The 17,445-nt window shown below is 47.0% G+C and overlaps 1 protein-coding gene across 3 annotated transcripts in view; it reads right to left on the bottom strand.

Moving 5' to 3' along the window:
- The window catches only part of LOC139235043 (aspartate aminotransferase, cytoplasmic-like), a 117,316-nt gene that overhangs the window by 80,684 nt on the left and 19,187 nt on the right, over positions 1 to 17,445 (bottom strand). For all 3 annotated transcript variants that reach the window (XM_070866159.1, XM_070866158.1, XM_070866160.1), the window contains exons 4-6: positions 16,509 to 16,621; positions 12,542 to 12,646; positions 970 to 1,120 (exon numbers count right to left, since the gene is read on the bottom strand). In XM_070866159.1, coding sequence (XP_070722260.1) covers positions 970 to 1,120; positions 12,542 to 12,646; positions 16,509 to 16,621 — 369 coding nt within the window. The remainder of the gene's footprint in view (positions 1 to 969; positions 1,121 to 12,541; positions 12,647 to 16,508; positions 16,622 to 17,445) is intronic.

Here is a 17,445-nt window from a genome sequence, read left to right as displayed (position 1 = left end):
GATATGTGGTCGAAAACTCATTTCAGGATCAAATGTGAGACTGGGGTTGTGATGAGCCTGGTTCAGCCTCTGGGTTTTACGCCATCTGGGAGCAATTCCCATGGCGCTGTTAACCATAGCTCTTGATAGTAAACACGAATGGAAATATAATGTGGAGAAATGTGAAGTTATCCACTTGGGTAGGAAAAATAGAACAACAGAGTATTTTTTAAAGGGTGAGAGATTGGGAAATGCTAGTGTTCAAAGAGATCTAGGTGTCCTTGTACACGAATCACTGAAAGTTAACTTGCAGGTACAGCAAGCAATTAAGAAAGCAAATGGTATGTTGGCCTTTATTACAAGAACATTTGTGCAGAAGAGTAAAGAGATGCCTTACTGCAATTATATAAGGCCCTGGTGAGACCACATCTGGAGTATTGAGTACAGCTGTGGCCTTACCTAAGGAAGGATATACTTGCCATAGAGGGAGTGCAACAAAGGCTCACCAGACTGATTCCTGGGATGGGGGGATTGACCCATGAGGAGAGATTGAGTAGACTAGGCCTATATTCTCTCGAGTTTAGAAGAATGAGATGTGATCTCATTCATTCAAAACATACAGAATTCTTACAGGGCTTGACAGGGTAGATGCAGGGAGGATGTTTCCCCTTGTTGGGGAGTCTAGAACCAGGGGTCACAGTCTGAGAATAAGGGGTCGGCCATTTAGGACTGAGATGAGGAGAAATTTCTTCCCTCGGAGGGTGATGAATCTTTGGAATTCGCTACCCCAGAGGGGTGAGGAGGCTCAGTCGTTTAGTATATTCAAGGTAGAGATTGATATTAAGAGATATGGGGGCGGTACAGGAAAGTGGAGTTGAGATAGTAGAACAGCCATGATCTCATTGAATTGCGGAGGAGGTGCGAGAGGCCGTGCAGCCTATTCCAGCTCCTAGTTCTTATGTTCTTACGAAGGGACTGAGGTCAACCTACTGTACAAGCCAAAGGACTTGGAAAACGACTGAACACAAAACAGCTCAAAACGCTCGGTGACAAAGTATCTCACGGGCCAGGCGTCCCTGTTCAAGTCTCCTGTGGCAAGACCCTGAGAAGTCACGTAGAAGAAAGGAAAAAGCTTCTTTCTCTGAAATTAAAAAAGTGAAAATTAGTCAGAGTTTTAAATCTGAGGCAAATTTCTCTTCAATCTGATGGAAGATTAGGATCACAGGTCACACACAGATACCCAAAGGATCGTAGGAGTTATAAGGCATTTTATTATGGGAGCGATAGTTCAAATATAGTCAAACACAACACATAATCAGGATACACATAATAGACATACGACCGTGACAAGTAATTGGTATTAGTCCCGATCAGACAGACGGCTGGTGGAATGAACCGTTCTTATCTTCACCGTCTGCCCTGAAACGCCTTCCAGATTTTATTTTATTCTCTTTTTAGGGGTGGGTCTGGGTGTGGGATATGGACAGGACCATTTAACCTATATGTTGTGTTCTTTGTCTCAACTCTTGGGTGAAACCCTCCTCCAAGGTTGGAGTCAGACACGGCATTCTTGGCCTTCAGATGTTTTGGAGCTGCCCGTTATGTTATTTATGTTTGCGCTATTCAAGTCACGTTGGCTATTGGGCCATGGTATGAATCCTTCAATTCTAACACCAGTCCTTTACCCAACCACAGGACAAAATACAGGCAGAAATCAAACTTTTTTGGCGTCGGAAGAAGGATGATGAAGGAAAACGGAGGTGAGGAGGAATTTCTTCTCTGAGGGTCGTGAATCTTTGGAATTTTATGCCCCAGATAGCTGTATAGGAATATGTTTAAGGTGGAGAAAGACAGATTTGTGAACGATAAGGGAGTAAAGGGTTATGGGGAGCAGGCAGGGAAGTGGAGTTGAGACCAAGATCAGATCAGCCATGATCTTATTGAATGGCGCAGCAGGCTCGAGGGGCCAAAAGGCCGACTCCTGCTCCTACCTCTAATGTTCTTATTTCTTATGATCGATAATGCAAGTGTGTCTTCATTCGGAAAAGAAGTTGCTTATACATGGAGGTTTCATCGTGTGATCTCCAGCCCCCCCCACTCAAACACCTTTTATCCCCACCTCCACTACTTTTATTGCCTTTTACTGGTCACTTTTAAATAGCACTGCGCATTTTGGAAGGTAAAGAAAGAAATACTTGGATTTATATAGCACCTTTTACGACCACTGGACGTCTCAAAACGCTTCACAGCCAATTAAGTGCTTTTGGAATATAGTCACTGTTGTAAAGTGGGAAACGTGGCAGCCAATTTGCACTCAGCAAACTCTGACAAACAGCAATGTGATAATGGCCAGATCATCTGTTTTTTTTTGAGGGACAAATATTGGCCATAAATATAACTCCCCTGCTATGGAGCGGCGTCCTCCCTTTCGGCTGCCCCCAAAAGTTTGTCACCATCCTCCGCCTGCTCCACAACGAAATGCAAGCTGTGATCCTGACCAACTGATCAACCACACACCCAATTCACGTCCGGACCAGGGTCAAGCAGGACTCCGTCATCGCGCCAACGATCTTCCTTGCTGCAATGCTCCATCTCGCTCTCAACAAGCTCCCTGTTTGAGTGGAACTAAACTACAGAACCAATGGGAATCTGTTCAACCTTTGTTGCATCCAGGCTAGAGATCCAAGGTCGTCCCATCTGCTGTCATCCACAGACAGTACGTGGACGACGCTTGCGCCTGCGCATATTCAGAGGTTGAACTCCAAGCCATCGTCAACATCTTCACTGAGGGGTTCGAAAGCATAGGCCTTGCACTAAATATCTGTAAGTCAAAGGTCCTCCACTAACCTGACTGACCCTGCCACACAGCATTGCCCCCTGGTCATCAAAATCCACGGTGTGGACTTTGACAATGTGGACCATTTTCCATACCTCAGGAGCCTACTATTAGCAAGGGCAGACATGGATGACAAGGTCGAACACAGCCTTCAGTGTATCAGTGCAGCCTTCGGTCACCTGAGGAAGAGTGTGTCTGAAGACCAGGACCTCCAATCTGGTACCAAAATTATGGTCTACAGGGCCGTAGTGATACCCGCCCTCCTATATGGCTCAGAGACATGGACCATGAATAGTAGACACCTCAAAGCTCTGGAGACGTATCATCAGCGCTGCCTCCGCAAGATCCTGCAAATCCACTGGGAGGATAGATGCACCAACGTCCGTATTCTTGCTCAGGCCAACATCCCAAGCATCGAAGCACTGATCACACTCGACCAACTCCATTGGGCGGGCCGCGTTGTCCGCATGCCCGACACGAGACTCCCAAAGCAAGTGCTCTACTCTGAACTCCTACACTGCAAGCAAGCCCCAGGTGGGCAGAGGAAATGTTTCAAGGACACCCTCAAAGCCTCCTTGATAAAGTGCAACATCCCCACCGGCACCTGGAAATTTCTGGCATAAGTCCGCCAAAAGTGGAGAAAGAACATCTGGGAGGGTGTTGAGCACCTAAAGTCTTGTCACCGAGAGCATGCAGAAATCAAGCGCAGGCAGCGGCAGGAGCGTGAGGCAAACCCGACTCCCCACCCACCATTTCCTTCCTGTGACAGAGACTGTAATTCCCACATTGGACTGTACAGTCACCTGAGAACTCACTTTTGGACTTGAAGCAAGTCTTCCTCGATTTCGAGGGACTGCCTATGATGACAAACAGCAATGTGATAATGACCAGATAAACTGTTTTTTTTGTTATGTTGATTGAGGGATAAATATTGGCCAGGGCACCAGGGATAACTCCCTTGCTCTTTGAAATAGTGCCATGGGATCATTTACGTCCACTTGAGAGAGCAGATGGGACCTCGGTTTAACGTCTCACCCGAAAGACCGCACCTCCGACAATGCAGCGCTCCCTCAGCACTGGAGTGTCAGCCGAGATTTTTTTTTTGTGCTCAAGTCCCTGGAAGTGGGTTAGGGTTCAGAGGCAAGAGTGTTACCGACTGAGCCACAGCTGACACACTAGGAAGAACATCAGAGATTTAAAAAAAAATCAAATCTGTGAATTGCTAGAAATCAGAAATAAAAAGCCAGAAATACACAGTAGCATCGAAAGAGAGAGAATTTTTGGTGGGACCTTCTACAGAACTGCTGTGTATTTTGAGCATTTGTATTCAGGAGCAACTGTTGTTTTATAACTTAATTCTAGTTATGGAACAATAAACTGAGCCCATTTTAGTACCTGCTAATAGTGACGTCAAGTCATCATTCTGTGGTAACATTTAAAAGTCGACATTCATTTCTCAGATGTCGGCAACACAGGTTTTTCACGTGTTAAATGCAGTCGAAGTGTATAATTGAATTTATGTTTAAGTCTGTGACATATATATTTTTTTTAACCATCTTTTCCCCCAGTATTCTGCTGATTCATTCATAGGCAGTCCCTCGGAATCGAGGAGGACTTGCTTCCACTCCCAAAGTGAGTTCTTTGATGGTTGAACAGTCCGATACGAGACCCACAGACCCTGTTACAGGTGGGACAGACATTCGTCGAGGGAAGGGGTCGTTGGGGCTGGTTTGCCGCGCGCTCCTTCCGCTGTCTGCGCTTGGCCTCTTCATGCTCTTGGCGTTGAGCTCTTCAACGCCCTCCCGGATACACTTTCTCCACCTCGGGCGGTCTTCGGCCAGGGTCTCCCAGGTGTCAGTGGTGATGTCGCACTTTACCAGGGAGGCTTTGAGGTTGTCCTTATAACGTTTCCGCTGTCCTCCTTTGGCTCGTTTACAATGAAGGAGCTCCGCATAAAGCATTTTCTTAGAGTGTCTCTGGATCTAGCATGCGTACTATATGGCCTGCCCAGCGAAGCTGATCAACTGTGGTCAGTGCTTCAATACTGGGGATGTTAGCCTGGTCGAGGACACGGATGTTGGTGCGCCTGTCCTCCCAGGGGATTTGCAGGATCTTGCGGAGACACCGTTGGTGATATATCTCCAGCGACTTAAGGTGCCTTCTATACACCGCCCATGCCTCGGATCCATACAGGAGGGTGGGTATTACTACAGCCCTGTAGACCATGATTTTGGTGGTAGATTTGAAGGCCTGGTCTTCAAACACTCTTTTACTCAGACGGCTGAAGGCTGCACTGGCACACTGGAGGCGATGTTGAATCTCCTCATCAATGTCTGCCTTTGTTGATAAGAAGCTCCCAAGATATGGGAAATGGTCCACGTTGTCGAGGGCCGCGCCGTAGATCTTAATGATTGGAGGGCAGTGCTGTGCGGTGGTGACAGGCTGGTGGAGGACCTTTGTCTGAGGATGTTTAGCGTAATGCCCATGCTTTCATATGCCTTAGTGAATACATTGATTATATCCTGGAGTTCAGCCTCTGAATGTGCGCAGACGCGTCCTCATACTGCAGCTCAACGACAGAGATTGGGGTGATCTTGGACCTGGTCTGGAAGCGGCGTAGGTTAAACAGCTTCCCACTGGTTCTGTAGTTTCGTTCCATTCCAGCAAAGAGCTTGTTGAGTGTGAGGTGGAGCATGGCAGCGAGGAAGATTGAGAAGAGAGTTGGAGCGATGACGCAGCTCTGTTTGACCCCAGTCCGGACGTAAATTGGTCTGTAGGTGAGATGAACTAGGGTACGAGGAGGCTCGTGTGGAGCAGAAACACCGGCACAGAGAACAGTTGGGCAGAATGGCCTGTTTCTGTGCTGTACATTCTATGTAATCATAGACACATGCAGCACTGAAGGAGGCCATTTGGTAGAGCAATTCAATTAATCCCATGCCCCTGCTCTTTCCCCAGAGCCCTGCAATTTTTTTTTCCTCCAAGTATTTATCTAATTCTCTTTTTTTTTAAAGTTACTGTTGAATCTGCTTCCAATGCCCTTTCAGTCAGCGCATTCCAGATCACAACTCGTTCTGTTTTTAAAAAAAAAAAAATGTTTCCTCATCTCGCCTCTGGTTCTTTTGACAATCACCTTAAATCTGAGTCCTAACTCGCACCAAGTCCTGCTCACCCATCACCCCCTGTGCTCGCTGACCTACATTAACTCCCGGTTAAACAACGCCTCAATTTCAAAATTCTCATTCCTTTTTCAAATCCCTCCATGGCCTCGCCCCTCCCTATCTCTGTAATCTCCTCCAGCCCCACAACCCCCGAGATGTCTGTGCTCCTCTAATTCTGCCCTCTTGAGCATCTCTGATTTATAATCGCTCAACCATCGGTGGCCATGCCTTCTGTTGCCGAGGCCCCAAGCTCTGGAACTCCCTCCTTAAACCTCTCTGCCTCTCTACCCCTCTCTCCTCCTTCAAGACGCTCCTTAAAACCTACCTCTTTGACCAAGCTTTTGGTCACCTGCGCTAATTTCTAACTACGCGGCTCGGTGTCAAATTTTTTATCTCATAATAATCCTGTGATTCGCCATCGGACGTTTCACGACGTTAAAGGCGCTATATAAATAAACAAGTTACCGACCGCCCCCCCACCAGTGGAAACAGCTTCTCCTTATGTACTCCATGATTTTGAACATCTCTATTAAATCTCCTCTCAACCTTCTCTGCTCGAAGGAGAAGATCCTCAGCCTCTCCACGTAGCTGAAGTCTCTCAACCCACGTACCATTCTAAATCTCCTCTGCAGCCTCTCCAAGGCTTCGACATCCTTCCGAAAGTGTCCAGAATTGAACACAGTACTCCAGCTGAGAGAAATCCAGTGTTTTATAAAGGTTTAGCAATAACCGTTAGTACTCTCTGCCTCTATTAATAAAGCCAACGATGCTCTTTTTAAAACAGCCTTCTCAACTTGCCCTGCCACCTTCAAAGATTTGTGTACATACACGCCCAGGTCTCTATGTTCCTACACCCTCTTTAAAATTGTACCATTTAGTTCATATTGCCTCTCCTCATAATCTTTTATTACTAATAAACAAAAGTGTTCAAAGAAAATTAATAAACACACAATTTGTATTTAAATGCCCCTGTGGGCTGCCTGCAGCAATATCCAGGAGATTAATTATTATTTCCTGGAAACTCCAGGACAATCCTGGGGGACTTGGCAACTGTAAACAGGAAATCTCTTGGTCGAAGAAGGTTGTGCTGATTGGGTGAGATAAAGAGGGTGGGAGATGCACTGCAGAAACTCGCCAAGACTTCTTCGGCAGCATCTCCCAAACCCGCGACCTCTACCACCGAGAAGGACAAAGGCAGCAGGCTCATGGGAACACCACCACCTCCACGTTCCCCTCCAAGTTAGACACCATCCTGACTTTGGAATATATCGGCCGTTTCTTCAGCTCGCTGGGTCAAAATCTTGGAACTACCGCCCTAACAGCACTTCACCAGACGGATTGCGGCGGTTCAAGCAGCGGAGGCGCTTAGGTCAAGACCTCCCTGTACGTGGACGACGTGGCCATCTTTTGCTCGGATCCGCAGTCGGTCCGCAGATTGCTCACAATCTGCGACCAGTTTGAACTGGCCTCGGGAGCGAAGGTCAATCGCAGCAAAAGCGAGGCCATGTTCTTTGGCAACTGGGCCGACCGATCCTTTATTCCCTTCACTGTTAAGCCAGATTATCTGAAGGTGTTGGGAATATGGTTCGGAGCGGACAGGGCGTGCGCCAAAAACTGGGAAGAGCGTATCGCCAAAGTGAAGCAAAAACTGGGATGGTGGAAGCTGTGCTTCCTCTCCATGGCAGGAAAGAACCTGGTCATCAGGAGTGAGGTGTTCTCGGGGTTGCTGCATGAGGCACAGGTCTGGCCCATCTCTCGCTCCTGTGCCGCGGCAGTCACCCGGGCCGTCTTCCACTTTGTCTGGAGATCCAAAATGGACCGTGTCCGCAGAGACATAATGTACAAATCTCTGGACAGTGGAGGAAAGGATGTTCTGAACGTGGCCCTCATCCTGATGGCCACCTTTGTGTGCGGCTGCATCAAGCTGTGCACAGACCCCCAGTACGCAAACACCAAGTGTCACTACGTGCTGAGGTTCTACCTGTCCCCGGTATTGCGAAGGATGGGCCTGGCTATGCTGCCGCGAAATGGCCCCACCAGCTGGACCATGCCTGTCCACCTGTCCTTCGTGGAAAAGTTTTTCACAAAAAACCCCTTTGACCACAAGGCCATAAAACAGTGGTCAGCACGTAACGTCCTGGACGCCCTACGAAAGAAGGAGAGGGTGGACCCTGTCGGGTGGTTCCCTGAGCAGACTGTCAAACTCGTTTGGCAGAACGTCTCATCGCCAGAGCTTTCACACAAGCACCAAGACGTAGCTTGGTTGGCGGTGACGAGGGCCTTACCCGTCAGAGCGTTCATGCACAGCTGGCGTCTCAGCAGCACGGCACGCTGCCCCCAAGTCGGCTGCGGGGCGGATGAGACTGTTACCCATCTCCTTCAGGATTGTGCCTTCGCAAGGCAGGTTTGAAAAGAGATGCAGTGGTTGCTGTCGAGGTTCATCCCAAGCAGCTCCGTAACACAGGACTCTGTGTGCTCTACGGACTGTTCCCAGGGACACACCGAGACAGACATCACCTGCTGTTGGGGAGCCATCAACTCGGTTAAAGACGCTCTTTGGTCTTGCCAAAACTTGCTCGTCTTCCAGAGCAAGGAGATGTCTACGTCTGCGTGTTGCAGACTGGCGCAATCCAAGATCCAGGATTACGTGCTGAGGGACGCACTAAAAATTGGTGCAGTCGCCGCAAAGGCACGGTGGGGAAGGGCCACAGTTTAAAGCCCTTCTGCCACTGTAAACCCGGGGGCAGGAATGAGTACAAAACTCCCCTCGGGCTGTACTTGTAACTTCTTTTTTGTGTACATGGAACACTATGATCTGTAAACACCTATGTAGTGCCATGTACAATGCAAGGTCTGTTTCGTAATGCACGTTGAAAAGAAAAATGTAAATGTACTGTCACCCATTCTGTGTACTGTATAGTGACACATGTAATGTAATTTGTTGAATGTACTACAATGTATCCCGTATTGTACCGAATTGTACTTGAACTGAAAAGCAAGGAAATGTATCGAACAGAACTGCCGTCAGCACCCAAATGTAGTGTATGGGATTGCTGACCGCAGCTAAATGTACTGAACTGCTTTTGAATGTACTGTACAAATTTTTATATGAATAAAGTATATTTTGAAATAAAAAAGACGGACTGCAGCGGTTTAAGAAGGCAGCTCACCACAACCTTCTCAAAGGCAATTAGAGATGAACAATAAATGCCGGCCTTTGCAGCGACGCCCACATTCCAGGAACGAACAAATAAAAGGTTTGTGCGGAACATAAACACCAACATGGACCGGTTGGGCCGAGTGGCCCGTTTCTGTGCTGTAAATACCACGCAAGAGGTCCTCCTGTGTCTCCCCATCTCAGTGACTTACACACCTTCCCCAGGCATCTATCTTGGTCAGCTCCCCGCCTACCTAAACAAAGTCAGCCCTCACCCCTGCTGCCCCCTCCCACGCCCCTACCAGCACACAACGCTGTGGGGTGGGTGGTCTGGCCTCAGTGGAAAATTCTGGAAAAGAAAGACTTTCATTTCTAGAGCGCCTTCGGACGACCACCGGACGTCTCAAAGTGCTTTACAGCAAATGAAATACTTGTGGAGTGTACTCACTGTTGTAATGTGGGAAACGTGGCAGCCAATTTGAGCACAGCAAGCTTCCACAAACATCAATGTGGTAATGACCAGATAATCTGTTTTTTTTAAAAATGTTGATTTGAGGGAAAAATATTGGTCAGGACACCGGGAATAACTCCACTGCTCTTCTTCGAAATAGTGCTACAGGATCTTTTATGCCCACCTGAGAGGGCAGACAGGATCTCGGTTTAACGTCTCATCCGAAAGACAGCACCTCTGACAGTGAAGCGCTCCCTCAGCACCGCACTGGAGTGTCAGCCGAGATTTTTTTTGTGCTCAAGTTCCTGGGGGACTTGAGCCCACATCATCATCATAGGTAGTCCCTTGGAATCGAGGAAGACTTGCTTCCACTCCTGAAATGAGTTCTTTGGTGGCTGAACAGTCCAATGCGAGAGCCACAGACTCTGTCACAGGTGGGACAGACATTCGTCGAGGGAAGGAGTGGGTGGGACTGGTTTTCTGCACGCTCCTTCCGCTGCTTGAGCTTGACCGCTTCACACTCTTGGTGGTTGAGATTCGAAGAGCTCAACGCCCTCCCGGATGCACTTTCTCCACCGAGGGCGGTCTTCGGCCAGGGATTCCCACATGTCAGTGGTGATGTCACACTTTATCAGGGAGGCTTTGAGGGTGTCCTTGTAACGTTTCTACTGCCCACCTTTGGCTATTTTGCTGAGGGAGTCTCGTGTCTGGCATGCAAACTATGTGGCCTGTCCAGCGAAGCTGATCGAGTGTGGTCAGTGCTTCAATGCTGGGGATGTTATCCTGGATGAGGACACTGATGTTGGTGCGTCTGTCTTCCAAGGGGATTTGCAGGATCTTGCAGCGACATCGTTGGTGATATATCACAACCCTCTGACTCCGAGGTGGGAGTGATACCCACTGAGCCACAGCTGATATAAAGGGGAAGAGTGGTTATTGTCGGAATTTTCAACCCCTCCAGTTGTCATTTGAAAGGTCAATGTCACCACCTTGAAAATTCAAGTACAAAGAATTCCAACGAATGTTCACATTGTCCAGTGCTGATCAGTTGAAATGTTCCCACACTGGGAGCGAAGGGTTTGCTTAGAGTTACTGACCCTCAACTGTTTAGAATAAATTCTATTAGCACTGATGATTGAAGCTACTCTGCCCCGGGTTAATTCTTGAAACTCTACTGATAATTCTGTTTCCTCACATTGTTAAACTTCGTTTGATATAATCGGCCCCTTCGTGTAAATGCAATTATATATAGTTTGTAAACATTGTTTGCGCTCCCCACGGTGGCAGTGGCAACTTGTGTGATCTCATCCCAACACCCACTGGCTTCTGCTCCCTGATCTGCCAAGTGGCACTGGCTGGACACGGTTACAAACCATGGCACAGTTTCATTATTGGAACTGAAGGCTTCTCACCTGTTTTACAATGGGTTTAGCGATCTGTATCACCCCTGCCCACCATTACCCCCACAGTGGCAGCTCTGGTTCTCAGAGATGCCAACAATTGGAAGGTACTGACTGACTTACTGACTTACATACTAACTACACATTTCCCAGTGATTAGTTTCAGAACAGTTCGCTGGATTGGAAACTCTGTAATGTAAACAGTTGCAGCCTCTGACCAGTAGGTATTGCAATGGTCCGAGTCTCTCAATGCTATCATAGACGTTTACAGCACGGAAGGAGGCCATTTCGGCCCATCGTGTCCGCGCCGGCCGACAAAAGGCTATCCAGCCTAATCCCACTTTCCAGCTCGAGGTCCGTAGCCCTGCAGGTTACGGCACTTCAAGTGCACATCCAAATACTTTTTAAATGTGGTGAGGGTTTCTGCCCCAACCACCCTTTCAGGCAGTGAGTTCCAGACCCCCACAACCCTCTGCATGAAGAAATTTCCCCTCAAATCCCCTCTAAACCTTCTACCAATTAAATTTAAATTTATGACCCCTTGTTGCTGACCCCTCTGCTAAGGGAAGTAGACCAATTCTATCCACTCTATCTAGGCCCCTCATAATTTTATACACCTTAATGAGGTTTCCCCTCAACCTCCTCTGTTCCAAGGAAAACAAATCCAGCATATCCAATCTGTCCTCATAGCTAATATTCTCTACTCCTGGCAACATCCTCGTAAATCTCCTCTGTACCCTCTCTAGTGCAATCACTTCCTTCCTGTAATGCGGTGACCAGAACTGCACGCTGTGGCCTAACTGGTGTTTTATACAGTTCAAGCATAACCTCCCTGCTCTTGTATTCTATGCCTCGGCTAATGAAGGCAAGCATTCCGTATGCCTTCTTAACCACCTTATCTACCTGGCCGCCTACTTTCAGGGATCTGTGGACATGCACTCCAAGGTCCCTTTGTTCCTCTACACTTCTCAGTGTCCTACCATTTAATGTGTATTCCCTTTCTTTGTTGGCCCTCCCCAAATGCATTACCCCGCACTTCTCTGGATTAAATTCCATTTGCCAATGTTCTGCCCACCTGCCCAATTGATTGACATCTTCCAGTGCTGTCGCCATCTTGTCTAATAACAATTAGTTTTTTTTATCAGCTGCCTGTGGACAAGGCCACGGGTAATTACTGCTAATACATTAAAAGACTGGCATATATATAAACGCACACTTCCTGCAAGTGTCACACTTGGTTCCTGTAACACGTTTCCTGGTCACACACATCCCATGAGCAACATCACGGGGGATCTGCTAGTTGTTCAAAAAAAGAAATGCGGCAATAAAGGGAGGAGACGGAGAAGTAAATGAACAGCAACTCCCTTCGGATTGGGGAGGAACTATTTAGCGATTCAGCGGGATATACTTCAATAAAGAAAGTCGTGCATTTATATAGCGTCTTTCACGACCACCGGACATCCCAAAGTGCTTCACAGCCAATGAAGTACTTCTTTGAAGTGTAGTCGCTGTTGTAATGTAGGAAACACGCCCTTGAATAACACTGGTGCCTCTCACCTTCATGATCTCCGCAATCTGCCGCCATGCTGCAGGGGTTGGGTCCGTTGCTGTTGGGTGGTGGGCTGCAATATCTAACACCACAATGGAATGTTCCGGTGCATTCTGGTGAAGGAACAACAACAACTTGTATTTATATAGTGCCTTTTAATGTAATGAAACATTCCAAGAAGTATTATGAGATAAAACAATTTGGCATCGAGCCGCATAAATAGAAATTAGCGCAGGTGACAAAAAGCTTGGTCAAAGAGGTAGGTTTTAAGGAGCACCTTGAAGGACGAAAGAGAGGTAGAGAAGCGGAGAGGTTTAGGCAGGAAGTTCCAGAGCTTGGGACCTCGGCAACAGAAGGCACAGCCACCAATGTTTGAGCAAATTATAATCAGGGATGCTTCAGAAGGCAGAATTAGAGGAGTGCAGAGATCTGGGGGGGGGGGGCCGGGGAGTTTGTTGGGCTGGAGGAGTTTACAGAGATAGGGATGGGCGAGGCCATGGAGGGATTTGAAAACAAGGATGTGAATTTTGAAATTGAGACATTGCTTAATGGGGAGCCAATGTAGGTCAGCGAGCACAGGGGTGATGGGTGAGCGGGACTTGGTGCAAGTTAGGACACAGGTAACCGAGTTTTGGATCGCTTCTAGTTTATGCAGGGTGGAACGTGATGCGCAAGCAGGAATGAAACCCTTTTATCTCGAAGGAACGGCAAGTTTATTCTCCAATTAATTCTTCTACTGGTATAACCAAATTCTTCAAACCTTTTCATAGAAACATAGAAACATAGAAAATAGGTGCAGGAGTAGGCCATTCGGCCCTTCTAGCCTGCACCGCCATTCAATGAGTTCATGGCTGAACATTCAACTTCAGTACCCCATTCCTGCTTTCTCGCCATACCCCTTGATCCCCCTAGCAGTAAGGACCTCATCTAACTCCTTTTTGAATATATTTAGTGAATTGGCCTCAACAACTTTCTGTGGTAGAGAATTCCACAGGTTCACCACTCTCTGGGTGAAGAAGTTCCTCCGCATCTCGGTCCTAAATGGCTTACCCCTTATCCTTAGACTGTGACCCCTGGTTCTGGACTTCCCCAACATTGGGAACATTCTTCCTGCATCTAACCTGTCTAACCCCGTCAGAATTTTATATGTTTCTATGAGGTCCCCTCTCATTCTTCTGAACTCCAGTGAATACAAGCCCAGTTGATCCAGTCTTTCTTGATAGGTCAGTCCCGCCATCCCGGGAATCAGTCTGGTGAACCTTCGCTGCACTCCCTCAATAGCAAGAATGTCCTTCCTCAGGTTAGGAGACCAAAACTGTACACAATACTCCAGGTGTGTCCTCACCAATGCCCTGTACAACTGTAGCAACACCTCCCTGCCCCTGTACTCAAATCCCCTTGCTATGAAGGCCAACATGCCATTTGCTTTCTTAACCGCCTGCTGCACCTGCATGCCAACCTTCAATGACTGATGTACCATGACACCCAGGTCTCTTTGCACCTCCCCTTTTCCTAATCTGTCACCATTCAGATAATAGTCTGTCTCTCTGTTTTTACCACCAAAGTGGATAACCTCACATTTATCCACATTATACTTCATCTGCCATGCATTTGCCCACTCACCTAACCTATCCAAGTCGCTCTGCAGCCTCACAGCATCCTCCTCGCAGCTCACACTGCCACACAACTTAGTGTCATCCGCAAATTTGGAGATACTACATTTAATCCCCTCATCTAAATCATTAATGTACAGTGTAAACAGATGGGGCCCCAGCACAGAACCTTGCGGTACCCCACTAGTCACTGCCTGCCATTCTGAAAAGTACCCATTTACTCCTACTCTTTGCTTCCTGTCTGACAACCAGTTCTCAATCCATGTCAGTACACTACCCCCAATCCCATGTGCTCTAACTTTGCACATCAATCTCTTGTGTGGGACCTTGTCGAACGCCTTCTGAAAGTCCAAATATACCACATCAACTGGTTCTCCCTTATCCACTCTACTGGAAACATCCTCAAAAAATTCCAGAAGATTTGTCAAGCATGATTTCCCTTTCACAAATCCATGCTGACTTGGACCTATCATGTCACCTCTTTCCAAATGCACTGCTATGACATCCTTAATAATTGATTCCATCATTTTACCCACTACCGATGTCAGGCTGACCGGTCTATAATTCCCTGTTTTCTCTCTCCCTCCTTTTTTAAAAAGTGGGGTTACATTGGCTACCCTCCACTCCATAGGAACTGATCCAGAGTCAATGGAATGTTGGAAAATGACTGTCAACGCATCCACTATTTCCAAGGCCACCTCCTTAAGTACTCTGGGATGCAGTCCATCAGGCCCTGGGGATTTATCGGCCTTCAATCCCATCAATTTCCCCAACACAATTTCCCGGCTAATAAGGATTTCCCTCAGTTCCTCCTCCTTACTAGACCCCCCGACCCCTTTTATAACCGGAAGGTTGTTCGTGTCCTCCTTCGTGAATACCGAACCAAAGTACTTGTTCAATTGGTCCGCCATTTCTTTGTTCCCCGTTATGACTTCCCCTGATTCTGACTGCAGGGGACCTACATTTGTCTTTACTAACCTTTTTCTCTTTACATATCTATAGAAACTTTTGCAATCCGTCTTAATGTTCCCTGCAAGCTTCTTCTCATACTCCATTTTCCCTGCCCTAATCAAACCCTTTGTCCTCCTCTGCTGAGTTCTAAATTTCTCCCAGTCCCCAGGTTCGCTGCTATTTCTGGCCAATTTGTATGCCACTTCCTTGGCTTTAATACTATCCCTGATTTCCCTTGATAGCCACGGTTGAGCCACCTTCCCTTTTTTATTTCTATGCCAGACAGGAATGTACAATTGTTGTAGTTCATCCATGCGGTCTCTAAATGTCTGCCATTGCCCATCCACAGTCAACCCCTTAAGTATCATTCGCCAATCCATCTCAGCCAATTCACGCCTCATACCTTCAAAGTTAGCCTTCTTTAAGTTCTGGACCATGGTCTCTGAATTAACTGTTTCATTCTCCATGTCTGTCAAATTGACCTCGATATCTTATTCAAAGTATTGGGCCAAAATCGGATGGCAAAATAAGAGCGTTACGTGCACGCTGTTACTAGTGTGTAAAAATAAAACAGTAACTTGTTGCGGGGAAGAGATTTGCCATGAGTTGCGAATTGCCACAAGTCACTGGATGTCAACCTCGTGGAAATGGCTTCTTGCCCGCAACCTTCCCATGAGTCTCAAGAAATCGCGGGATTTCTGCCTTTATTACCCATTAAACCTGCCGCAGAAAGTTAGGGCCGGTACTTAACAGCGTAAGGACCTTTTAATAATGAGATTTATGTTCCTGCAATGCCACTCAGCTTCTCCAGCCTCGAAAGGGAACATTTGAAACTGTGGAGTCTCACTCCTGCAGGTAGTAAATTGTTCTGAGATCATTTTAACATTTGAAATTTTAAATTTGTTTTCTTACTTTTACTTTGTCTCTTTTCTTTCTCTCCAAATCCAATCTTTCTTTCTCGCTCTCTTTATACCCGATTGTACTTTAACTCACCCTAGTTCCTTTTCTTTCATCCCCCTGTTTATTTCTCAACTATTAAATCTCATTGGTTAGATTGACCACTGAGGTCCCAGATATCCGTTTGCCATTGGCGCACCATTATCAGTTCGATTTTCCATCAATTTGCGGCGCAAATATTTTTAGAGCTGAATTTAGTGGAGAAAAAAATCTAACCAACTGGGTTCGTCAAGAGTTGCCCCACTCCAGCAAATGCTGGGCCTTGATATCTGCATGCACAACTAGTCTACAAGATCTGACGTGGTTATGAAATACCACATCCTCAGACTCTGAGCAATGTCACGGGTGATCCACTGTAAAGAAACAAAATGGCCACTGCCATGTCTTTATTTCTGTACACAGCCCACCTTATAACGCTGTTACCCGGTTTTAATCACAGTCCAGGTTAATGTACCTCCAGGTCCTCCTGCCACTGCTGTATGGCCAAGCCCAGCTTAACATTGTCCCAGTAACGATAACCAAAGATGTCCGTAAATCCAACTTTGGCAAAGGCGGCCGCATGATTTTCTACAAAAGCAAATCAAACCAAGGTTATTCTCACTCAGAAATTTTTGAAACAGTTCCGAGAGGGTTTTTTCTATCAATAGTTAGCCAAATTTAGCGATGCCCAACCTCCCCCCGCGCCCGCCCTCCAGTCGTCACTCAACTGGAATGGCTTTGCCCAGAATCGAGAACGAGATCATTGCGACCACGTCAAAATGTTCCTCGTGCAGGAAACACAAAGTCAGCGTGCAGCAAGCAATTAGGAATGGCATGTTGGCCTTTATTGCAAGGGGGTGGGAGTACAAGAGTAAGGAAGTCATAGAAACATAGAAAATAGGTGCAGGAGTAGGCCATTCAGCCCTTCAAGCCTGCACCACCATTCAATAAGATCATGGCTGATCATTCACCTCATTACCCCTTTTCTGCTTTCTCTCCATACCCCTTGATCCTTTTAGCCATAAGGGCCACATCTAACTCCCTCTTGAATATATCCAATGAACTGGCATCAACAACTCTCTGCGGTAGGGAATTCCACAGGTTAACAACTCTCTGAGTGAAGAAGTTTCTCCTCATCTCAGTCCTAAATGGCCTACCCCTTATCCTTAGACTGTGTCCCCTGGTTCTGGACTTCCCCAACATCGGGAACATTCTTCCTGCATCTTCCAGTCCCGTCAGAATTTTATATGTTTCTATGAGATCCCCTCTCATCCTTCTAAACTCCAGTGAATAAAGGCCCAGTCAATCTAGTCTCTCCTCATATGTCAGTCCCCACTATTCCAGGTGAGGCCTCATCAAGGCCTGTACAACTGCAGTAAGACCTCCCTACTCCTATACTAAAAACCCCTAAC

Source organism: Pristiophorus japonicus, chromosome 22 (assembly GCF_044704955.1).
Source record: "Pristiophorus japonicus isolate sPriJap1 chromosome 22, sPriJap1.hap1, whole genome shotgun sequence".
In the NCBI taxonomy this organism is placed as follows: Eukaryota; Metazoa; Chordata; class Chondrichthyes; family Pristiophoridae; genus Pristiophorus; species Pristiophorus japonicus.
Note: the sequence above shows the minus strand (reverse complement) of the source record. Positions and strands in the feature narration are given on the sequence as shown.